The sequence below is a fragment of the Castor canadensis genome, chromosome 17, assembly GCF_047511655.1.
Source record: "Castor canadensis chromosome 17, mCasCan1.hap1v2, whole genome shotgun sequence".
NCBI classification, from domain to species: Eukaryota; Metazoa; Chordata; class Mammalia; order Rodentia; family Castoridae; genus Castor; species Castor canadensis.
The window spans coordinates 57,428,994-57,454,551 of record NC_133402.1 but is presented as its reverse complement, the minus strand read 5'-3'; the positions used below and the strand labels follow the sequence as shown (position 1 = coordinate 57,454,551).

The window sequence follows — 25,558 nt, the reverse complement described above, 5'->3', positions numbered from 1 at the left end:
TTGGCCAATAAAATATGGCAGAAGTGACACTATGCAACTTCTTAACTTAGCCATCAAGGGCACCACAGCTTCCCCTAATCCTTTTGCTACTCCCAGGACACCATGTACATAAACCTGGACTGGACTCCTGAAGGTTGAGAGCCAAGTAGGCAGGATGTAGCCAGCAGCCAGTACCCACCACACAAGGGAGGCCATCTTGGACTATCAAGCCCTATTCAAGCTACCAGATGACTACAGTTACATCAGTGATCCCACACAAAAGCCACAGAAGAACCACCCAGCTGAGCCCAGACCAAACAAATCACTGACTCTCAGAACCGTAAGTGTGTGTGTTTGGGGATGGGGAGACGGTGGTTGGTTAAAAAGCACTGAGTTTGGGATGGATTTTTACACAGCACTGAATAACTGGGACAACAACTAGAAATGCAGTCCCATCTGCAGTGTTGCTGAGACCAGGCAGCCTGTGTAGGCCCCAGTATTCACACGTAATGACTTGCCCAGGGATAACCCAACCTTCCCCAGTCAACAGATCCAACTGCAGGGCAAAAGGTCTTCTGGAGAGAAAATGAGCAAGAGACTGGACAGACAAAGCCACACTCCCACCAGCCCCACCTCTCACTGCTGCAGGAAATGGGTTGGCAAACTTGTCGATATACTCCGCCTGGGCGGCCTCCACGTCCTTGTGCCCTTTGAAGATGATCTCCACAGCACCCTGTCAGGAGAGAAGTCGACAGTTTCACTAGAGTGGGGTCCCAACCCACCAGACCAACCAACTCATTATCGCTGTGTGTGGCTGTGAACTTTGTGGCAAATCAGAGTCCCGGAGGGAAGTGTCAGCTCCAGAGGCCAGGGCAAAGGGACAGGCACTGCCTGGGGTCAGCCATCATGACTGCAGGGACTGAGAAAGGCACTCCACCATGGTTCTAGGTTCCACTCTACCCTTTTCCTCTGCCTCTCTCATCCTTCTTTGAGACCAAAATGTTTGGCTTCTTTTCCACTATTAAATCCATAGTCCCTTGCATCAGAGGGAAGTCAAAGCTCTTTTTCTTTTCCATTATCCTGAGCACTGAGCACACAATTCAGTGGCCAGAGGAGCACAAACTGAATTGCAAATGAAAAGACTTGGCTTTCAAGTCGGAACACCGATAAGTCAGCTCTGGGACCCTATTATCTGGTCTGACCCCCATAGCTCTTTCAAAGCAAGGTAGGAGTGGGAATAGGTCAAGCACCAGGAAGTGCCTTGCCCTAAGCCACCAGGGTCAGAACTACAGTTCTGCTTCTGAGGGGCTGAAAGGTGTGGCTCTGGGCCCTCCCTGGAAGCTAAGGTGGGGTTGAACCTCAGTAGCTCAGCTGACTCTACTCTCTCCCTCTTTTCCTTACAATCACAAAACCGACTCTGGGCCCTTTCCATTCATTCCTTTCCCTGCCCACTTGCCCTGCCATGAAGACAGGTAGTAAGAGGAGGACTGGAGGCAGATCTGGTCCCAGGGAGATTTGCCAAGTCCAGGCCTTGTCCTTTCAGTCCTGAGCCATCCCAGGGACTTCTTTCCAAGCTATCCTTTGAGCTCCTGAAGGAAGAGTCCAATCCCTGGACCTAGGTAAGTGGAAGCTGTGGGTCCTCACCTTTGCTCCCATCACAGCAATCTCTGCAGTGGGCCAGGCATAGTTGGTGTCACCAAGAAGGTGCTTCGAGCTCATGACATCATAGGCACCTCCATAGGCCTAGAACAAACCAAAATGCTGAGTGTTAGAGCTGCAAACACCAGTTTATAGCCCTGAAAAACCCCAGGAAGCCAGGAGAACAGGGACCAAGAACAGGCACAGTTTTCTTGGCCCCTGAAGGCCAAGGTCTGGGAGGTTTCCACAGGTATTCTGTTTGTCACTCCTTACTTTTCCCACTCCTGCTTTCAGTTCCCTCTGAACGTCCCTCAGGGATGTTCCTGCTTACATGCAGGGCTCGGAATGCTGCCTTCCAGGGACCTTTACAGAGATGAGCCACGAGGACTCCTCTCTTCATCCCTGGTGGCATTCTTGGCCAAACCACCATGGCCATGGCACTGGGAGGGTGAGAGGGATGACGGGATCCAGCATGAGATCCTCACCTTCCTGGTGATGACCGTGACTTTGGGCACAGTGGCCTCAGCAAACGCATAGAGCAGCTTGGCCCCGTGCCGGATGATGCCTCCATATTCCTGAGATGTGCCTAGGTCATGAGAAAAGTTACCACTATGCAGTAAGTCCTCACAAGGGCTACCTGTACCCGTGGCTAGGAGGTCTTCCGAACCTCCAAAGAGGGCCGATCCTCAGATACTCTTGCTTTCTGGTCACCCAGAACATGGAGAAGACACAGATCCATAGGGGGTTCTACAACATCTCCAAAGACACTGGAGGCCTCTCTGGTTACAACCACCTCTCTTGCTCCCACCTCGAATAGTCAGTGACTTACCAGGCAGAAAGCCAGGGACATCAACAAAGGTGATGAGTGGAATATTGAATGCATCACAGAATCTGACGAAGCGAGCACCCTTCACAGATGAATTAATATCCAAGCATCCTAGGAAGAGAAAGATTAGCCATGCTAAGCTTTCTGGAGCATTCCACGCACAAGGGGAGTATGTCCTCATCAACCACTGAGAGCTGGCTTCTGTGGAGGATCCACAGTCTCATCTCAGATGGTAACAAGGAACCCTCATGCTCCAGAAAAACAAGGAATATGGAGAGCACAGCTAGCGCTGGGCAGAAAGGCACCAGGAGGAACCCTAACCCATCACGCCCTTGTTGGCACAGCCCAGAGCAGACAGCCAGACTCTGCCCCACTGACAGAGTGCTACCACCAGCTGAGGCCCTGCCTGGCTTGCCTCAGGGGAGCCATTGGTGGGAGCTGTCATTCAGGGCTGATCTTGGAGAGTCCTCAGAACTTAAGACTCTGGGTCTACACAGCGCTCACTGCTCTGGACCCATGGGAAAGTTCCTGTATGCCAGTAGCACAGTGAGGATTAGAGGATGTGGCTCTGCAGAATGGCACAGAGGAGGATCTCGGTGACCAGTAAATCTCCCATCAAGGGGGCATCCAACTTACTGTACGAGGGCAGCATGCCAACACCAGGACCCTATAAAAAACACTGACCTAAATCTGTCATGGATACAGATACAAAAATACATACTTTTTGAGTAAGGCATATTATCAAATCAAACCTAGCCTGCCTAGCAAATGTGAGACATTGAGTTCAAATCCCAGTACCTCCAAAAAAAAAAGCAATAAGGAAAAAAACAAAAATTTAAAGTTGATTTTAACATGTGAAACCCAGTAACATTAAATAAAGGAGAAAAACCTTTCTACGATCATCTCAATAGATAGAGAGAAAGCTCCTTACAGAAGTCAAGAAGTCAAGACTCATTCCTGGTTAAAAACTAGCAGTAAATGAGGAATAGGATTCAACTCCTGACAAACAATTTACACTCAGGAACCAGAAGAATAAATACTGTGAAAATAACCACTGTCCCCAGGCTGACTTCTACCAGTGCTGCTAAGAAGAGCCTTCTGTAATGATGGAAATAATCTCTGGCTGTGCTGCTGGGAATGGAGCCACTGGTCATAGGCAGCTACTGAGTGTGTTCAGTATGACTGGGAGAAACTACATATTTAATTGTATTTCATTTGCATTATTCATTTATAATATTTTAATTGTTTTGGACTTTAGTACAAAGCTAAATGAGCACACTGAACAGCACAGGCTACACTTTCAAGCAATTCCTATCAAAATCATAGGAAGTTCTTCTGTAGAAATTGATAAACAGATTTTAAAATTTGACTTCTATATAGTATTGCCCACACTAAAGTAGAGGTACAAGGTGATAGGTACTAACTAGAGGTACTAGATTTAAAGTAGGAACCATTACTTTTTCTAGAAAAAAAAAAAAAGATACTTCAAGCAAGCACACAGAAAGTAGTGAAAATTGAGAGAACTAAAATAAGAATGTGACACCCTTGAACAGAGGACCTAGGGTCAAAATGCCTGAGGCTACGGTTCCTCATTAAGGGATATTTCAAATTTGTATTAGAGCACTGATATCTTTACAGAAGTATTTTATGTTTAAGTTAATCATACAAGAAATATATTCCAAATAAGGCCAAACTTATAAGTAATCCTTGCATGTTGGTAGAAAGGATATAAACGTTTAATAATTAGTTTATTTCATCAGTGATCCAAATCAAGCCTGGGATAAGGAAATCTCTGTATATTTGGGGATTGTCTGCCTCTTTGGTTTTTCTCTGGTCTCTGCGTAGGTTGGTGGAGGCTGCCCTATGAAATAATATGTTCCAGACTCCAGGCACAGTAGCAAGGACTCAAGGCAGAAGCAAATGAAGCAATGAAACTTTCTAGATTAAGGACCATCAGTGGACCCCTCAAGACCACACAGCCACGAGGGAATTAGGACAGAGGTACTGTGAGACAAGTCAGAAATCCCACATTCTCCCTTTCTCAATTGGTGGAAATGAAGTTCAAGAACCAAGTCAGAAGTAAGTTTTGTGCTCTGAAAGTGTCCCTAACTGTGCTTCTAATTACTGTCTGTAATAACACCTGTTGTATTTGTTGGAAAAGGGGAAGGAGCAAGAGGCATGGGCTCAAGTGTCATAAAAAGGCATTAAAAAACCTTAGATGTTACTAAGTGAAAGAAGTCAATCTGAAAAGGCTACATACTGGATGATTCCAACAACATTCCACTCTGGAAAAGGCAAAACTAGAGACACAGAGAAAAGCCAGTGCTTCCCAGGGGTGGAGGTTGGGGGAAGTATGAACAAAAGGATACAGAGGATTGCAGGGCAAGGAAACTAACCTGTATGATACTATACTGGTGGATACGTGTCACCATACATTTGATAAACCCATAGGATTTATAACACCAAGATCAGATCCTGAAGTGAGCTATAGACACTGGGTGATCAGAAAGTCTATTAACCTTTTTTTTTTTTAATTATTTACCACAGCCCAGTAGGATTTATCCAGGTATCCAAAGGTGATTCAGCACAAGAAAATCCATGTAATATAGCACACTGATGGCAGAAGCCATAGAATCATCTCAGTTGACACAGAAAAGACATTTGACAAAATCCAGTATTCTCTCATGATGAAAACACTTGGAAAACTAGGAATAGATCGAAACGTCCTCAATGAGATGAGGTGGGAGAACACATGCATGAAAGACACACAGCTAAGATCATACTTAATTGTAAAAGACTGAAAGTTTTCCTCCCTTATTATCAGGAGCAAGTCAAGAATTTAGGCATGGTAGTACACATCTGTAATTCCTATACTCAGGAGACTGACTCAGGAGGATCACAAGGTTAAGGCTAGCCTGGGTTACAGAGCAAGACCCTGTCTCCAAAAAGATGAAGAAAAGAAAAACAAGAATGCCAATGTTACTACTCCAACATTGTACGAGAAGTTCTAGCCACAGCAATTAAGAAAGAAAAGGCATTCAAGGTGGAAAGGAAAGAGTACAACTGTATTTGTTTACAGTAAACATAAACCTATATACATAAAAATTTCTAGAGAATCCATAAGAAAGCTAGTAGACAAATTCAGTAAAGTTGAAACAAACCGTAACAAATCTAATAAACTCAGCAAAGTTGTAGGTTACAAGACCAACAAACAAAAATCAGTTGTATAGCTGTATTTCTATGTATCAACAAATAATCCCAAAAAGAAATTTGAAAAGCAACTCCTTGCACATTAGAATCTAAGAGATTAAAATGCTTAGGAATAAATTTACCCAAAGAGGAGAAAACACACTCACAAAAAAAATTTGGAAAGTTGATGTAAAAAATGTAAGACCAAAATACATGGAATGACATCCTGTGTTCAGAGACTGCAAGTCTTAATTTGGTTAAGATATCAACACAGACCTTAGTTGAGTATCACTTATGGGAAATCCTTGGGACCAGATTTCTTCTGAATTTCATTATTTTTCAAGTTTTAAAATATCTGCACATACATAATGAGCTATGTTGGTGAGGGGACCCAAGCTTAGGCACAAAATTCATTTTTGTTTCACATACACCTTGAGCACATAGCCTACAGGTAATTTCAAACAATATTTTTAGTGTGACTGTTTTACTATGAATTGTCACATGAAGTCAGGTGTGGAGTTTTCCACTGTGGTTTCATGTGAGTACTCAAAAAGTTTCAGATTTTAGATTTCAGATTAGGGATGCTCAACCCATACTACCCAAGTACAGATTTAGCACAATTCCTATCAAAACTCCAGTAGCCTTTTTTGCAGAAATGGAAAAGTTATTACTCAAATTCATACAGGATTGGAAAAGGCCCCAAATAACTAACACAGAAGAACAAAACTGGAAAATTAATACTTCCCAATTTTAAAACTTACTTCAAACCTCAGTGATCACAATACTGTGTTAGCAGAATACAAACATGAGAGATATAAAAGAAGGGAGAGAGCTAAAACAGCAGACCTAAGCCCAGTGGGTGCCGACAGCCCACTGACTTCTGACCAATGTGCCAAACTGATCCAGGGGAAAGAGCAGTCTCTGCAACCAACAGCACAGAGATAAATGGACTCCCCCATGCAAAACATCAAGTTGGACCCTTACACCATATGCAAAATTAGCTCAGAATTCATCAAACCTAACTTAGGAGCTAAAGCCATAAAATTCTTAGAAGAAAATAGGAGTGAATCTTCATGACCACAGATTTCTTAGATATGACACAAAAAGCACAAGTAACAAACAAAGAAAGAGAAATTAACTTAATTGAAATTAAAAACTTGTGCAACAAAAGACATTACTGAGCTGGCAAGTGCTACTCATGGTAGAGCACTTGCCAAGCATCTGCAAGACCACAGAAAAGATTGTCAAGACAGTGAAAAGATGACCTACAGAATGAGGAAAACACTTGCAAATCATACATTTTTCTGATATTAAGAACTCCTGTAACTCAACCACAAAAACACATTAAATATACGCATATTTACATATGTACATATATACATACACATATACTCACATATAGACTGCCATAACAAAAAGTATTTCTTTCAAAACACATTCCTAAAGATGAGGAAAATTGCCATGAAAAAGTAGAAGCTGAGGTTGGATCAATAAGGGAGGGCAGTTCCTATAAGCGATACAAACAAACCTAACAAGGAAACAGAAATGGTGCCCACAGCCACCACCCCACCAGAGCACAATCACAGAAGAGTCACCCTCTCCTGGCAGTGATGCAGGTCTGGTCACATCACCAGAAAGCTACAGTGCCCAGATAACAGCAAGATGCAATTAACCGAAGAAGTTCAAATAGGGATTCCAAGATGGCGGCTAGAGGGAGGAAGCAGAAAGGGTGCCTCCTAAAGTAAAATCTTGGAGAGAAGCTGGAGATACACCTTACAGGAAAAACCACGGAGAAGAGGAAAAACTTTGACTCCTCCACACCTGGAACCCATGCATACCATCCCTATTCCATGTTAAACGGAGAAACCAGGAGGGCTACCAAGCCGCCAGACACCAGCACCCAGACCACTTGGGAAGACACAGACCACAAGGTGAGCTAAGCGGCACTTGGTACTCCCACAGACAACCCTGCGCCAGATCAGCATAACCCCCTGGACAGACTGACCCCCACCCAGGGAAAAAAAAACTGAATAATAAGAAATAACAACAAAAAAAGACATGTAGCAAAGAGGGTGGGGCGCCCTGAGTGCCGAAGAGCGGGGAAGGAGAAATCCCCCACAGAACTGTAAATGAACAAGCCAGGCAGGAGAAGGCAGGAGCGGCTGCAGCAAGCAGGAGCAGGAAAGCTTGTAAAAGCCGCGGTGGGAGGAAAACTCCACAGGAGAAGGGAGAAGACCCACTTCCCACATGAGCTGTAAATAAACAAGCAGGCCTGAGAAAGCAGGTGCAGTGTCACCTCCCCCAGTGTGCTTGCAAAGGGGAAAGCTTGTAGCAGAGGCTCGCGCACAGGAGAACTCTAAGTAAACAAAGCCTGAGAGGCCAGGTGAGTGTTAAGCTCACTCCCGAGATCTGCATAAATAAAGCCTCCAGCAACAGCAGGCTGACAGCAGCGGGCAGGTGAGCTGCAGCCTGAGATAGCCATTCACAGAACTGTCTCCAGACTCTTTTTTTTTTTCTCCTTATCTTTTATGAGACAACATCCAAACTACACCTGCATGCTGAAAAACTTACTGAAACTGTATTGCATTTGAACTTGGGACACTTTGTGGTGGTTTCTTTTTTTGTGTTTTGTTTTGTTTCCCCTTTGATGAGACAACGACAGAACTACTTCTGAAACACCACCTCCAGGATTGGAGTCTGAGGGACTATCACCAAAATTATTAAGATTGAAACTTTATTGCATTTGATTTTGGAGATTTTTTTAAATTTTATTTTATTTTTCTTTATTATATTATATTTTATTTTATTTTTTAATCCTCTGTTTCTCTAATGCCTGTTTAGCTTACTGTTCATTAGTACACTATCTCTCCCTGTTTATATCTTTGAAACTTTTTTGTTTGTTTTTTACTTCCTCATTTGTTTTTCCCTTTTTCTTTACCATCTTTGCTTACCCTCTCCTCTCACCCTTCCATTCTAAATGTCACCATTGTTATTACTACAAGCTAGAAAATAATTGCACACAGTACAGGGACAATAACAACACCAAGGGCAATGATGGGAAGACAGAAAAAACATGAAAACCAGTTTCCCCACAGCAAAAAAAAAATAGTACAGGAACCAGAGGGAAATGAAGAAAACAGATACTCAGATTCAGACTCCAATAAAATGAAGATAAACTATGCCAAAGAACCCAATGAAACCCACAAGAATAACCTAAAGGAAGAAATCCTACAGGTAATCAATGAGAATTTTATAGAGATGATACTGGATGTGGTCAACCAAAATGTACAGGAGACACTCAAGAAATTCCAAGACAACAAAAATAGAGAATTTGAAAAAGCAAAAGAAGAAATAAAGGAAACCATAGAAGCACGGTATAAACACCAAAGTGAAACAAACAACATGATTAATAAAGAGATAAATGAACTTAGGACGAAAATAGACAACATTAAAGAGGAAACCACCCAGGATATGGAAAACCTCAGAAAAAAAAAAAAGGAAACAGAATTGGAAAACAAAATGGAAGGCCAATCCAGCAGAATAGAACAGAAGACAGAATCTCAGAACTCGAAGATGAAATGGTAATTAAAGGAAAAACTGAAGAACTATTAGTTAAACAACTCAAGACCTGTGAAAAGAAAATGCAAGAACTCACTGACTCCATCAAAAGACCAAACCTGAGAATCATGGGCACTGAAGAAGGAGAAGACATGCAAGTAAAGGATGTGAATAATATATTCAACAAAATAATAACAGAAAATTTCCCAAATCTAGAGAAACCTATTCCCAAACAGATGCAATAGGCCTCCAGAACACCAAACAGACCAGACCAAAATGGAACTACCCCACAGCATATTATCATTAAAACAACAAATACAGAGACCCGAGAAAGAATACTGAAGGCTATAAGAGAGAAAAAAAACAAATAACATACAAAGGTAAACCAATCAAAATCACAGCAGACTTCTCAACAAAAGCAAGAACAGCTTGGGGTGAGGTCTTCCGGGCATGAATGACAGTAACTTCAACCCTAGGACACTCTACCCAGCAAAACTATCATTCAAAATAGATGGAGCAATAAAAGTTTTCCATGATAAGCAGAAACTAAAACAATATGTGACCACAAAGCCACCACTAGAAAAGACTCTTCAAGGGATTCTGCACACAGAAAATGAAACCCAACATAACCATGAAAGGGCAGGCAGCAACAAACCACAGGAAAAGAAAAAGCAAGACAGTAGAGAGTAACCTCAACTTAGGTACACACAATCAAACCTTCAAACAACTAAGACAACTAAATGACAGGAATCACCTCTAGACGTGAAAGCAGAAGGTAGACACGGCACCATGGGACCTTCTGCATCTTACCTGAGGCCACCTTGGGTTGGTTGCCAACAATTCCAACAGTCCGACCATTCATTCTTGCAAAACCAACAATGATGTTCTTGGCGTAATTAGGCATGATCTCAAAAAACTCTCGCTCATCAGTAATCTGTAGGAATAGGGTTACTTTGAGCTCAAAATGACAGAGACAAGACGCCACAGTTCTCCGAAGAAATGGGCCCACCACGGAGGTAGCAGCCCCTCCCTGCTGCAGGGGAGTGAAGGTGGAGGGACCCTGAGCACACAATGCAGCTTATTTTAAAGGTTCTAAAATTTGAATTTGGAATTTGTGAAAAGTGCTTTACCTTTTTATTTTGAAATCATTTTAAACTTACATAAACATTTCAAGGACAGGGGCTGGAGGAATGTCTCCAGTGGTAGAATGCATGTCTAGCAAGCTTTTAAAACTCTGATTTCAAATCCCAGTACCACAAAAAAATATCAAGAACATTCATACACTCTTACCCAGATTCTTCACTGATTAATATTTTAGCACCTCTCTCAACCCAAACACTGGCCTTTTTCATGTAATCATGCACCTTTTCCTGAACCCGTTAAGAGTTCATTACAGACATAATTCCTTTTTATCTCTGAGTCCCCCACTGCCTAATCTCCAAAGAACATTCTCTTACATAACTTCAGTGATATCAACATCAGGAAATTATACTAAACACAATACTGTTTTTTATTGTACAATGTGATTCAGATTTTGCCAGCTGTTCCAATAATATCCTTTACAGCAACAAAAATCTTCTTTTTTTTATTGTTTTATTATTCATATGTGCATACAAGACTTGGGTCATTTCTCCCCCCTGCCCCCACCCCCTCCCTCACCTTCCCACCCCCTCGCTACCCGGCAGAAACTATTTTGCCCTTATCTCTAATTTTGTTGAAGAGAGAGTATAAGCAATAATAGGAAGGAAAAAGGGTTTTTGCTGGTTGAGATAAGGATAGCTATACAGGGAGGTGACTCGCATTAATTTCCTGTGCATGTGTGTTACCTTCTAGGTTCTTTTTGATCGAACCTTTTCTCTAGTTCCTGGTCCCTTTCTATTGGCCTCAGTTGCTTTTAAGGTATCTGCTTTTAGTTTCTCTGCATTAAGGACAACAAATGCTAGCTAATTTTTTAGGTGTCTTACCTATCCTCACCCCTCCCTTGTGTGCTCTCATTTTTATCATGCAGCAACAAAAATCTTGTCTGAAATCAGACCTGGGATTACCTGGTGCTTTTAGCAGCCATGTTGCCTTAGCTCCTTTCACTTTCTCTTTGATTTCCATGATCACAACATCTTTGAAGAGGAATATGACAGACCAGTTACTTTGTAGAGTGTACCTTCTATTTGGGTGTGTTCCTTATTTCTTCATGTTTAATTTCAAGGTTAAGTGTTTGGGGCAGGAATACCACAGAAGTGACATTCTTAGTGAATAACATCAAGTGGTAAATGATGTCAACTTGTCCATTAATGGTGGTGACATCTGCTTTCTCCTCTGTAAAGTCACTGTTTTCCAATGTAATAAACATTTTGTGGGGAAACAATTTAGGACTATGTAAAAATCCTGTTCTCTACCAAACTTCCATCAAAAATCCAGGTCCCTAGCCCCTGGTCTAACGAGGTTGCTGGTACTCACCTGACTTAATTACCGCCCTGACAGTAAGATTTCTAATTCCAACTGTCCTTTTCCATTACCTACCATTCCAATGTAAGAGACATTCCTTTCCACCCGCATCACTGGGAACTTAGGGATTCCTGTTTTCTTCTGTGAATTATCTTTTACCACCATTAATCTATGTCTGAATTGACCCACAGTTGCCTGTGAGTCCTTCAAGTTGACCCAAGTCCTTCCAATGGTATGTGTGGTGTGGATGTGGGGGGATGAGGTGTGTGCAGGTGTAAGAGGTAGCTAAGATTACAGGTATGAGTCACTGGTGCCTGGCCCCATTATTACTTGAGTTTTTTTTTTTTTTTGGCAGTACTGGGGTTTGAACTCAGCCTCATACTTGCTAGGCAGGTGCTCTACCACTTGAGCCATTCTGCCAGTCCTTGAGCATTCATTTACATTTTGGAATTATCTTACTTTAGGTTTAGCTTGGTTTCTTTCCTGCCCCAGCCCTATACCCAGCCATTTCTCAAAGGGTATATGTTCCTTTTAGGGGTGGGTGTATCACAGCTTCCAATGTGTCCCAGAGAACCAGACCAGACAACAGACACACACTTCGTAACAGACAAACATGGAACACCATGACTTTACACTGATACACAATCTAGTCCAATTTGCCTACAGAATTATTCTAGTTCACAATATTTCCATATTCTTAACTCCATTCTCCGACAGAATTCTGACTCCCATAAATCTCAAAATGTATTTAATCCTCAAATACAGAAAATGGTTTCAGAATTGCCAATCCATGCAACTATAGAAAAAGAAACCTAACAACTACACTTTAACATATCTTACGTCTATTTCTGTCTTCAGACTAAAAGGAGAAAGTCAAAAATCTATCCTCAAACCTGATTCTTCTGCGATAGTTAGGTTTGTGTATATTTTCATGTTTCATCTGAAAGCTTTTCCCCAGTATTGGTTGTATTTTTTAATATGCAAAATATTTAATTCCCTTCCACTGTTCCATCCACATATTAATCATAATACTTTGTTTGTCTGTGTTTGCATTTGTATCTTTTAATTTCTTCAGTCTCACATGTAAAGTAACAGTGCTGATACTGCTTTGCACAGCTGGCTTTTTCACTTGATAGCACATCCTGGGAGTCACTTCCTATCAGTTTGGAGATGACCTCTGTCCTTTCTGATGGCTGTGTAATGTGTGATGCATCCACATTTATTCACCCATCTCTGATATGTGCTTTATATTCATTTGAAATTTACATTTAGTTTGTTTAGCATATCTTACAATTACAAATGACAATGTAATGGAAGAAAACTTATACATCTATACTTTTATATGATGCTAAGTATATATACAGGATAAATTCAAGAAGCGAGTTGCTGAGCCAGTGGAAATGCTGATTTAATTTAGCGCTCGACAATCCAGACTCCCCACCAGCAGTGTTTGAGAGTGCCTGCTTCCCCACAGATCTGCCAGCAGAAAATGTCTTCAAATTTTATTTTTGGCCAATCTAACATGAGGGATAACTCGGTGTGACTTTAATTTGTATTTCTACCATCATGAGTAAAACTGAACCCCTGCCTATGCACGTTTTTATCTGTTCCGTGAGCTACCTCCTTATCGTATTTTTTGCTTGCTTTTCTATCAATTTTGAGAATATCAATTTATTCTCTCAAAGTCAAGAGTTCTTATCAATCAAGGGTATTAATACTCTGACATTTGCTGCAAATATTTTCTCCTAGTATGCTGCCGTTTTGCTTTGTTTACAGTTTTCTGCTAGAAAAGAATTAAAAATTTTTTTACATAGTTTTACCAACTTTTACTGAACTGGATTGAGTCACAGTCCAAAAGCATTTCTTTTCTTCTCCTGAAGTTATAGAAGAATTTACCATGTTTCTTTATGTAACCCATTTGTAGGTTTAGTTTTTTGTTTTTGTTTTTGTTTCGTTGGTTTGGGTTTGGGTTTTGGTCTCTGTTTGTTTGGGTTTGGCTTTTTGCGGCACTGAGGTTTGAACTCAGAGCCTTGCAGTAGCCACACAGGAGCTCCACCATTTGAGCATCAAATTCACCAAGTAGTCCACGCTGGCTTGCAACTCCAAATCTTCCTGCCTCAGTCTCCAAAGTGCTGAGATTATAGTGGTGTGTCACCACACCCTGCTGAAGTTTATTTTGTACGTGATATAAGTGTGGATATAATGTCATACCTTTCTAAGCAGCTATCCAGCTATGCCAACATCATTTATTAAAAAGCCAGTCTTTGCTTGTGGGCTTTGGAATAACATCTGTAACATATTACAATTCTACTGCATCTACGTCCGCCTTTTCTGGTCTGTCCCACTGGTCTCTTCACGAGCCAGTGCAATTCTGCTTTAACCAACAAGTGCTTTAATACAAGATGTGACCGTTTCCACTCATGGGTTTGCAGAATATCCCCAGGGGATTCTTGCACTTTGATTTTTTTCTATATGAACTTATATACGTACCTGTCTAGTTCTATAAAAAGTGTTCATTGGGAATGCCAATTTATGAACTACTTTAGGAAGAACTAACATTTTATGTTAACTCAGTTTCAAAGTATAGGGGCATCTTTGTTTTTGTTCAGGTCTACTTTTGTGTTTTTCACAATTTTTAAATTTGTCCCATATAGCTTTTGTATATTTCCTTTTCAAATTATTTTATGCAAAGAGGCTTATATTCTCCTATAATTGGTTACTGATTGTGCATTTAAAGACTATTCATTTCTGTATGCAAATTTTATATTCTATTCCCCAATTTTTTTTTGACAGTACTGGGGTTTGAACTCAGGGCTTTGCACTTACTAGACAGATGCTCTACCACGTGAGCCTTATCTCTAGCCCACATCCTAATGTTTACTATTCTCTGTTCTGCTAGCTTTTTAGGGCTAGGTGTTTGCTTATTTGTGGTGGGGAAAGGGTGATGTGTCACTCCCTGTGAAGACTAAGGAACTTGATATTCTCAAGGTCTCTAGGAAGGAAGTGTCCATGCCACCTGGTCAGAGTGGGGAATGGTGAAGTTGTCAGGGCTGGGATCAGGTCCCAGGACAAGTGAGGGAGATAATAATAGGGTAGAGAATAGGGCACAGGTGCCCAGTGAACACAAGTTAAGTAACTGGGTCATACTGTTAAGGAAGATATGGGGACCCCAGTCCCTTCCTCTGTTCCCCAATACCATGAGGTGAGTGACTTTGTTCTACCACAGGCTCCCCCACCATGAAGTCCTGCCCCACCACAGGCCCAAAGTGAAAAACCAAGTGACAATGGACTGAAACCTTGAGTCAAAATTAATTTTCCTTTCTTATAAGTCGATTATTTCTGGTATTTTGTCACAATGATGTAAAGCTGACTAGCATAGCCATTCTGACACCATCTTCTACATGTCTGATCTCTGGGGACACAAGGAAAACTGAATAGGGTCATAAAATCTTCACAGCTCTAAAGGTGCCCCATACTCCAGAATACAGCAGTGAGGAAGGGAAGAATCTGACCACACTGCTCACTTCATGGGCTCCCCAAATAAGGGAAGAGAAGTAGGAACAGGTCATGGGAGAGCCATCTACTTTCCATTAAGGAAGAACTGCTATGTGAGGAAGATGTGACCATCAGCAGTTGCCTCTCCAGATGCCCCCCGTTTGCCCAATGCTGTCCCTTCTAGACAACCTGGGAATATACTATTCCAAGAAAAAGTATGAGTGGCTCTTTTCCACCACAGATGTCCACACACATGTCATCCTGACCTTAACACAGGATGCCCTGTGTTAAGCCTTCTCTAAGAGACAAAGTGCCCTGATTATACAGCCCCTAAGCACAATAGCAAACAAGGATCATTCCTGCCTCACCCAGACTGAAGACATGGCCCCTAATCTATGCACCTCAGAGTGCCTTCTGAAAAACCCCTGAGCTCCACTGGCCCAACTGCCTTCCCCCTGCCCCTCCTGCTAGTCCTCAATATCTATAGCCACGAGCTCCTCCCACATCACACAAACTGGGAGCCCCAGGTCCTGTGCCAGCCTCATTCCCCACCTATACAACTGACAGCATGGCCATGTCCAATACCTCCTCACTAGGCCAAAGCACACTGACCACGGATGTGGCTGAATGAGAGCAGGTGAAATAGGCAAATGCTGCACTTACCGCATATATGATGTCCAGCATGTCATAGGCTTTGGTAGATTCCAAAGGGACAATTGTGTCAAGCTCAGGAACCAGCCGGTTACTAGAAAAAAAACAGGTAGAGTCAACATAGGAAGAGCCAGTTACCTTCTATAGGTGGAGGGTTGGGAAAGAAATATGAGACACGATAGAGGGCCTGGCTAGTTTTGTCCTTGCTGAACTTATACAGAAATCACACCCTTAAATGGAACCAGAGTCTAATACCAACCCAAAAGACCTTCCAGTTTTTAGAGAAAAAAATGAGTTTATTCCCCTTTGACTCCCTTATATTCTAAACAGCGCGGGCACTAAAGGACTGTAGTAAATGAGACATGGCCTGGGTGATCACAGCTCAACTTCCTGAAACTCATATGCCTTTCTGAGCCAAAGCAGGGCACTGAGCCAAAGCAGGGCACTGAGACACTTCTGGACTCCTGCACCATAATAACACCTTCACGTGCTGCCCTAAAACCTTCAAACTCCAAATAGTACAGGTGCTCAAGAGGTTGTGCCCATAGTTTCTGGGCCTTATGACCACCTGGTTTGTCCCCTGAGGAGTGGAGCTCTGGAGAAAAGACTTCAGGGTAGCCCTGAAGGTGAAGCCCAGTGAGCTAGCCTCCATAGGCAGAAGCCCAGGTCCAAGTTATAAGACAGTGTCATCTAATGATGGCCTCTTCCCAAGGGACAACCCTTCCACAGAAGAAAGCCCAGACCAAGTGAGTACAGGTAGTTCAAATTTGGACAGAAAACAAAACAGAGCAGACAGAGATGTGGAGCAGCTCTTCTCCAGGTGGTTCCTCCACCTTCCTCTGTGGTACCCTCTCCCCATGTCAGGCAGTGGCCCCTAAAGCAAGAGGGAATGAAGGTCATGACTAGGCACCCAGCAGCACACATTCCTTCGTCCTACCTCTGCCTCTGGCCAGGAGCAGTGTCCACAAACCCATTCAGTTTGTGTCTCTTCATATTTGTTTATCTCACATCAAGACCAAAAAACCTTCCACCTCGCAGTTTGGACAACTCAAGACTATTATAGAAAATTTTGCGATCCGATACCCACAAAACTTCCCATCAGATAATGTAGAGGGGAAGAGGGTGAATAAATCACCTTTCATTGCTCTTGTACCCAGATATACCACCATCTTCCCCATAACTGAGAGCCTTGCTCACTACACTACACTGCCCGCTCCAAACTGCCCAACAGTCCAGCAGGTCCAGACAGGGGAGAGAGGCCAAAGAAGGACAAGCCATCCTGCAAAATGGAAGAAGGGCCACTAGCCTACAACCTACCTGGGATCATGGCATTCGCGTACTGGAGCCAGGTCCTGATTGCTGAGGGGCAGGTAGTTGAAGAAGTCTCGGAGGTTACACAAGGCGTCAATATCATTCTCAAAAGCTCTGTGGGCCACACCTGAAAAAAACAGGAAGAGTAAGCTGGGCCAGGGGACCGTCAGCCAGAAGACGCTGCTTCCTGCCCTCTGTTCCCTTCTTGAGCAGGTCAGCAGACTGTGGTGACAGCTCTGTCCTGGAAGGTTTAGAGAAAGACAGGTCACAATGCACCATGTACCTTTGGACTGAGCTTCAACTCACACAGCCTCTTGCTCCTGCCCCTCACTTCTGTTCCTGCATGCTGGACCACATGCTTTTCCCTATTTGCTACAGGACTCCTCCCTTATTCTTATCACAAGAACCTGCCTGGAGCACAATGGGTGCTCAGCAATGGTGGAGAGCAAGGTGGGGAGCTCCATGGCACTGTAAGGAGTCAGTCACTGTTCCTGAAGAGAGCTCTGAAATAAAGAGCAGTTCAACAAGGCCAGAGCTGCGCTGCAGAAAGTGGAGCTGGGAGCTCTCAGTTTTGCCTCACCAGACTACCTCTTTCCACACAGCAGTGAGAAGGAACTTTTTAAAAAACCAAATCATGCCTGTCTATTCCAACAACCCTCCATGCTGTCCACTGAGTCACTCCCTTCCCCTAGGGCCTTTGTATAAGCTGCTGCCTCTGCCTGCAGCACTCCTCCCTAGATACCCATAGTGCACTCTTTCAAATCTGATCAGCTGTTAACCTCACAGTGAGACCTATCCTTCTACCCTACTTGAAACTTCAACAATCCCAATCTCTTTACCCTGTTTTACTTTTTTCCACAGCACCTTTAACTTCTAAAGCACTATACAACATATTTATGTTTTATATTACCTATCTCTTTTACTAGAATATAAGTTCCATATGGGCAGGAAGTTTTATTGCTGTTCTATTCACAGACATATTCTTAGCACCTATAATATTTCACACTCAGATACTCAATGAATATTTGTTCAATGAATAAAAAGCATTTTCAACATGACAGAATTCTTTCATTGAAGAAGAGTTTATAAATTAATACAGCCACTTTAAAAGATAGTCTGGCAGTTCCTTAAAAAGTTAAACAGGAGCCAGGTACTGGTGGCTCATCTTGTAATCCTAGCTTCATAGGGGGCTGAAATCGGGCGGATCATGGTTCAAGGCCAACCCAAGCCAAAAAATCCCATCTCAACAAATAGTTGCACAGTGATATGCACCTGTCATCCCAAGATATGTGGGAGGCTAAGACTGGGAGGTCTGCGGTTCCAGGACAGCATAGTCTGGGCAAAAAAGTTTGTAAGACCCCAATCTCATTGCGAAAAAAGCTAAGTGTAGTGACATATGCCTGTCATCCCAGCAATGGCAAGAAGCTTAAAACAGGAGGATCACAGCCTGGGCAAAAGAAAGAAAAAGAAAAAAATAACCAGAGCAAAAAGGGCCAGAGGTGTGGCTGAAGTGGTAGAGTGCCTGCCTTGCAAGACAAAACCCTCAATTCAAAACCCAGTATCTGAGAAAAAAAAAAAAAGTTCAAGAGGTATCATTTCACCCCAAAAGCTATATACCAATGCCAAATGAAAACAAAGGTCCATATAAAAACTTGTACATAATGTTTATAGTAGAAGATTTATGATAGTTAAAAATTGGGAACAACCCAAATGTTTATTCACTGACTGATAGATGAAGTACAGTAGGGTGAGGGGGGCAGCTCAGCAGGATAGCTCTTCTCCAGCATGCAAGAGGTCCTGGGCTTGGTCCCCACCACCATGGAAAAAAAAAAAAAAAGGAGAAAATTTGAGCATGGTGGCCACATAGCTAAAAATCCCAACTCTAGAGAAAGAGAGGCAGGAGGATCTAAGTTCAAGGCCAGCCTGGGCTACATATCAAGACCCTGTCTCAAAGAAAAGAAAAAAAATATCTATACAGTATCATCAGTCATAAAAAAGGAATGAAGTACTACTGATTTGTGATATAATATGGAAAAACATTTTGTTCCCTAGGTAAAAGAAACCAGTCACAGCCCAGCTCATGTCTGTAATCCTAGCACCTCAGGAGGCAGAGACTGGGAAGATCTTAGTTTGAGGTCAACCAGGGCAAAAAGATCACAAGACCCCATCTCAACCAATAAAAACTGGGCATATTGGCATGCACCTGTCATCCCAGCTATGCGGGAAGTGTAAATAGGAGGATTGTGATTTAGACCAGCCTAGACATAAATGCAAGACCCAACTTGAAAAATATCTAAAGAAAAAAGGGCTGAGGGCGTGGCTCAAGTGGTAGAACACCTGTCTAGCAAGTGTAAGGCTCTGGGTTCAAACCCTCCCCTTAAAATAAACCAGTCACAACAGACCACATGTTGTAGGATTCCATTTCTATGAATGCTCCAAAAGAGGCAAATCCATAAAACAGAAAGTAGACCCATCACTGCCTAGAGCAATGGAGTACAATGGGGTGTGACTGCAAACGGCTACAGGGTTTGTTTGAGGGATAATGAAAATGTTCCAAAACTAATTGGGGGAAGGTTTATACAACTCTGAATATTTAAAAAACCACTGAACTGAACACTTTAAATAGACATTTAAACTGTATGGTGGATTACCAGGAAAGGAGGAAAGAAAGGAGAGGACAAGACCGAAAATGGATGTATACAGCAACTTTTGGGCCTTGCTCACGTTATACAGGATCAAACAGCTGACTCACAGCCCATCAAAGAGTCTCAGGCCCAGAAAGGAGAAAAGAAAAACCTGGTAAAATTATGTTACCAAAGACTTCTTTTTGGGGGGTTAGGGAGAAGGACTGGAGTTTGAACTCAGGGCGTCATGCTTGCGAAGCCGGTGCTCTATCACTCAAGCCACACCTCCAGTCCATTTTGCTCTGATTCACCAGATGGGCTCTTTCACACTACTTTACCAGGCTAGCCTCAAACTTTGATACTCCTTATCTCAGCCTCCCAAGTAGGTGGGATTGTAGGCACGAGCCACCAGTGCCTGGCTAAGAAAAAAACTTAATGTCATGGGCAGACATTCACTTCTTTAAGTTGTCAAGTGCAAAAAAAAAAAAAAAAAAGGTACAAGAAGTATATGTATGGACCTGTGTTCAGTATTGTGTATATGTATGTCTTCACATTCATGTGCACAACACTACAGGGCATAATGGTATAACCAAAACCTCAGTGGTGATAAGTTATGAATGCTGAAATTCTTAGTGATTTTCTTTTTAATTGACATATTTTACAACACAGTAAGACAAACCACTGCAAATTATGCCGAGTCAAGAGGGTGAGAATGGCAAGCTGTGGTGGAGTCAGTTAGAAGTGCTCAGATCGTAGAACTGCTGGTACAACCTGAACAGGGAAGAAAATAATTTGGGGAGTTGGGGATCAAGGGTGTGTGTGTGTAAGGGTGTGTGTGTGTGTGTGTGTGTGTGTGTGTGTGTGTGTGTGTGTGTGTGTGTGTGTTACTGCAGCTTAAACTCAGGGCCTTGTGGTTGGTAGGCAGGTGCTCTACCATTTGAGACATCACTCCAGCCTTTTCCACTCTAGTTCTTTTTCCAGAAGGGTCTCCTGTTTTTTCCTGGCCTAGCTTGGACCATGATCCTATAGCACCTCCCATGTGGCTGGGATTACAGGTACACACCATCACATCTAGTTAGGTGGTTGAGAATGGAGTCTCACTAACATCAAAGCATTAATAGTAGACTATTGTTTATTCTAAGAAATTTGAAATTCTAAATCTACCTTCATCACTGTGTCTTCAAACAATGAACTACATTATAGCCTTCCTGAGTAAGTCCTGTCAAACAAGGAATTATGTTTTAAAAACTTTCACCATTCTGTTTGGCAATGCCTCCTCTCACTGAGAACAGCAAAGCCATCTTCAGACTACTCACCTGAAATGGTGGTGTGGGTCTTGGCACCACCAAGCTGCTCCTGGGTGACATCCTCATTGGTGACAGACTTCACAACATCAGGGCCAGTGATAAACAGGTATGAGGTGTCCTGAAATCAGATTTCCACAGCACATAATCTCAGATCACCAGAGCTGCTCAGAATCTTGGGGTTAACTCAGCTAAGAAGACAAATGCAGAGAAGGTAGACACAGTGGCACAGTGAAGATGGATCCAAGATGCCTTCCAGACTAAAGACTCAAGTGTTTCATGCTTGTCTGTTAGAAAAAAAGCAAGTTTGGGGAACCGGAGATGTGGCTCAAGTGGTAGAGCACCTGCTTTGCAAGCACGAAACACTGAATTCAAACCCCAGTCACACACACACAAAAAAAAAAAAAAAAAAAGGAATTTTTGTTCTGGGATTCTATCTCAGCAAATTAACTTGCACTTTGGCTAACTGGGTCACTCATTTATAGAACGCCACGACAGGTCAACAGGTGGCCCTTACGCAGAGCTTATTGTGCACCAAGTGCTTTTCTTAGCACTTCACAAGATTGGGCCATTAATACTTAAATGCTATTATCACCTCCACTTACACAAGGACACTAAAGGACCAAAATGGTATGCAACCAGCACTTTAAGTGAAGTCATTGAAAATGATCATCAATATTTTGTTGTTATGAGAGAGTGACAAGCTCTTAAATTTTAAAGTTTTTTGTGTTCTTTTTTCCTTGAGACCAGGGACTCACTATGTAGCCTGCACTGCCCTTGAACTCACAATTCTCCTGCCTCAACCTCCAGAGTGCTGGAATTACAGACATGTGACACTATGCCCAACTTTAATCTTTAGGTTCCAATTTGTAGATTTGTAGATTATAAAATTCAAGAAAGAACTCACCGACTCCATCAAAAGACCAAACTTGAGAATCATGGGCATTAAAGAAGGAGAAGAGGTGCAAGCAAAGGGAATGTGTAATATATTCAACAAAATAGTACCAGAAAATTTCCCAAATCTAGAGAAAGATATTCCCATACAGATGTAAGAGGCCTCCAGGACACCAAACAGACCTGATCAAAATAGAACTACACCACAACATATCATCATTAAAACAACAAGTTCAGATATTAAGGAAAGAATATTGAAGGCTATAAGAGAGAAAAACAAATAACATACAAAGGCAAACCCATCAAAATCACAGCAGACTTCTCAACAGGAACATTAAAAGCAAGACGAGCTTGGGGAGAGATCTTCCGGGCACTGAATGAAAATAACTTCAACCCCAGGATACTCTACCCAGCAAAACAATCATTCAAAATAGATGGAGCAATAAAAGTCTTCCATGATAAGCAGAAACTAAATATGTGACCACAAAGCCACCACTACAAAACATTCTTCAAGGGATTCTGCACACAGAAAGTGAAACCCAACATAACCATGAAAGGACAGGCAGCACCAAACTACAGGAAAAGAAAAAGCAAGAAAGTAGAGAGAAACCTCAACTTAGGTACACACAATCAAACCTTCAAACAACTAAGACAACTAAATGACAGGAATCACCACATACCTATCAGTACTAACACTTAATGTTAACGGATTTAATTCACCCATCAAAAGGCACCACTTGACAAAATGGATTAAAAATGAAATCCAACAATTTGTTGCTTACAGGAGACCCATCTCACTGACAGAAATAAGCATAGGCTTAGGATGAAAGGCTGGAAGAAGATTTACCAAGCCAATGGCCCCCGAAAACAGGCAGGAGTAGCAATACTTGTCTCTGACAAAGTAGACTTCAAACCTACATTTATCAAAAGAGATAAAGAAGGACATTCCATACTAATAAAAGCGGAAATAGACCAAAAGGAAATAATAATTATCAACCTATATGCACCCAATGTCAATGCACCCAATTTCATCAAACATACCCTGAAAGACCTAAAAGCATATATTAACTCCAACACAGTGGTTATGGGAGACTTTAACACCCCATTATCAACAACAGATAGGTCATCAAAGAAAAATCAATAAAGATATTCAAGATCTAAAATATACAATAGACCAAATGGACCTAGTTGATGTCTACAGAACATTTCATCCAACTTCTACACAATATACATTCTTCTCAGCACCCATGGAACCTTCTCCAAAATAGATCATACCCTAGGGCACAAAGCAAGCCTCAGCAAATATAAGAAAATAGAAATTATACCGTGCATACTATCTGATAACAATGCAATAAAACTAGAACTCAACAACAAAAGTAAAGACAAAAAACATGCAAACAGATGGAAACTGAATAACTAATTACTTAATGAACAATGGGTCACTGATGAAATAAAAGAGAAAATTAAAAAGTTCCTGGAAGTCAATGAAAATGAAAACACAACCTACCGGAACCTACGGGGACACAGCAAAGGCAGTCCTGAGAGGAAAGTTTATAGCCATGAGTGCATATATTAAAAAGACTGAGAGATCCCAAATCAATGAACTAATGATACACCTCAAACTCCTAGAAAAACAAAAACAAGCAAATCCCAAAACAAAAAGGAGAGAAATAATAAAAATAAGAGCTGAAATCAATGAAATAAAAACCAAAAAAAACATACAAAGAATTAATGAAACAAAAAATTGGCTCTTTGAAAAAATAAACAAGATCGACAGACCCCTGGCAAACCTGACTAAAATGAGGAGAGAAAAAACCCAAATTAGTAGAATTAGGAATGCAAACGGGGAGATAACAACAAACACCATGGAAGTCCAGGAAATCATCAGAGACTACTTCGAGAACCTATATTCAAAAAAATTGGAAATCTTAAAGAAATGGACAGATTTCTAGAACATATGATTATCCAAAACTGAACCCAGAGGATATTAATCACCTGAATAGACCTATAACACAAAATGAAATTGAAGCAGCAATCAAGAGTCTCCCCAAAAAGAAATGTCCAGGACTTGATGGATTCTCTGCTGAATTCTATCAGACCTTTAAAGAAGAACTGATACCAACCCTCCTTAAACTGTTCCACGAAATAGAAAGGGAAGGAAAACTGCCTAACACATTTTATGAAGCCAGTATTACACTTATCCAAAACCAGGCAAAGACACCTCCAAAAAGGAGAACTATAGGCCAATCTCCTTAATGAACATTGATGCAAAAATCCTCAACAAAATAAGGGCAAACCGAATTCAACAACACATCAAAAAGATCATTCACCACGACCAAGTAGGCTTCATCCCAGGGATGCAGGGGTGGTTCAACATACGAAAATCAATAAATGTAATAAACCACATTAACAGAAACAAAGACAAAAACCACTTGATCATCTCAATAGATGCAGAAAAAGCCTTTGATAAGATCCAACATCATTTCATGATAAAAGCTCTAAGAAAACTAGGAATAGAAGGAAAGTATCTCAACATTATAAAAGCTATATATGACAAACCTACAGCCAGCATTATACTTAACCAAGAAAAACTGAAACCATTCCCTCTAAAATCAAGAACTAGACAAGGTTGTCCACTATCTCCACTCCTATTCAACATAGTACTGGAATTCCTAGCCAGAGCAATTAGGCAGGAAGAAGGAATAAAAGGAATACAAATAGGTAAAGAAACTGTCAAAATATCCTTATTTGCAGACGACATGATCCTATACCTTAAAGACCCAAAAAAACTCTACTCAGAAGCTCCTAGACACCATCAATAGCTATAGCAAGGTAGCAGGATATAAAATCAACATAGAAAAATCATTAGCATTTCTATACACTAATAGTGAACAAACTGAAAAAGAATATATGAAAACAATTCCATTTACAATAGCCTCAAAAAAAATCAAATACCTAGGTGTAAACCTAACAAAGGATGTGAAAGACCTCTACAAGGAAAACTATAAATTTCTGAAGAAAGAGACTGAGGAAAACTATAGAAAGTGGAGAGATCTCCCATGCTCATGGATTGGTAGAATCAACATAGTAAAAATGTCTATACTCCCAAAAGTAATCTACATGTTTAATGTAATTCCCATCAAAATTCCAATGACATTCATTAAAGAGATTCAAAAATCTACCGTTAAATTTATATGGAAACACAAGCAGCCACAAATAGCCAAGGCAATACTCAGCCAAAAAAACAATGCTGGAGGTATCACGATACCCGACTTCAACTATATTACAAAGCAATAACAACAAAAACAGCAAGGTACTAGCACAAAAACAGACATGAAGACCAGTGGAACAGAATAGAGGACCTGGATATGAAGCCACACAAGTATAACCAACTTGTCTTTGACAAAGTCACTAAAAATAAATGATGGAGAAAAAGCAGCCTCTTCAAGAAAAACTGCTGGAAAACTACTTAGCAGTCTGCAAAAAGTTGAAACTAGATCCATGTTTATCACCCTATAACAATATTAACTGAAAATGGATCAAGGATCTTAATATCAGACCACAAACTCTAAAGCTGATACAGGAAAGAGTAGGAAATACTCTGGAATTAGTAGGTATAGGTAAGAACTTTCTCAATGGAACCCCAG

The 25,558-nt window shown here is 41.5% G+C and overlaps 1 protein-coding gene across 3 annotated transcripts in view; it reads right to left on the bottom strand.

Moving 5' to 3' along the window:
- Nucleotides 1-25,558, bottom strand: part of Pccb (propionyl-CoA carboxylase subunit beta) — a 56,850-nt gene that overhangs the window by 644 nt on the left and 30,648 nt on the right. For all 3 annotated transcript variants that reach the window (XM_020160048.2, XM_074059918.1, XM_074059919.1), the window contains 8 exons: nucleotides 21,030-21,138; nucleotides 17,096-17,216; nucleotides 15,791-15,872; nucleotides 10,001-10,124; nucleotides 2,447-2,554; nucleotides 2,103-2,203; nucleotides 1,624-1,722; nucleotides 613-712 (listed from right to left, as the gene is read on the bottom strand). In XM_020160048.2, coding sequence (XP_020015637.1) covers nucleotides 613-712; nucleotides 1,624-1,722; nucleotides 2,103-2,203; nucleotides 2,447-2,554; nucleotides 10,001-10,124; nucleotides 15,791-15,872; nucleotides 17,096-17,216; nucleotides 21,030-21,138 — 844 coding nt within the window. The remainder of the gene's footprint in view (nucleotides 1-612; nucleotides 713-1,623; nucleotides 1,723-2,102; nucleotides 2,204-2,446; nucleotides 2,555-10,000; nucleotides 10,125-15,790; nucleotides 15,873-17,095; nucleotides 17,217-21,029; nucleotides 21,139-25,558) is intronic.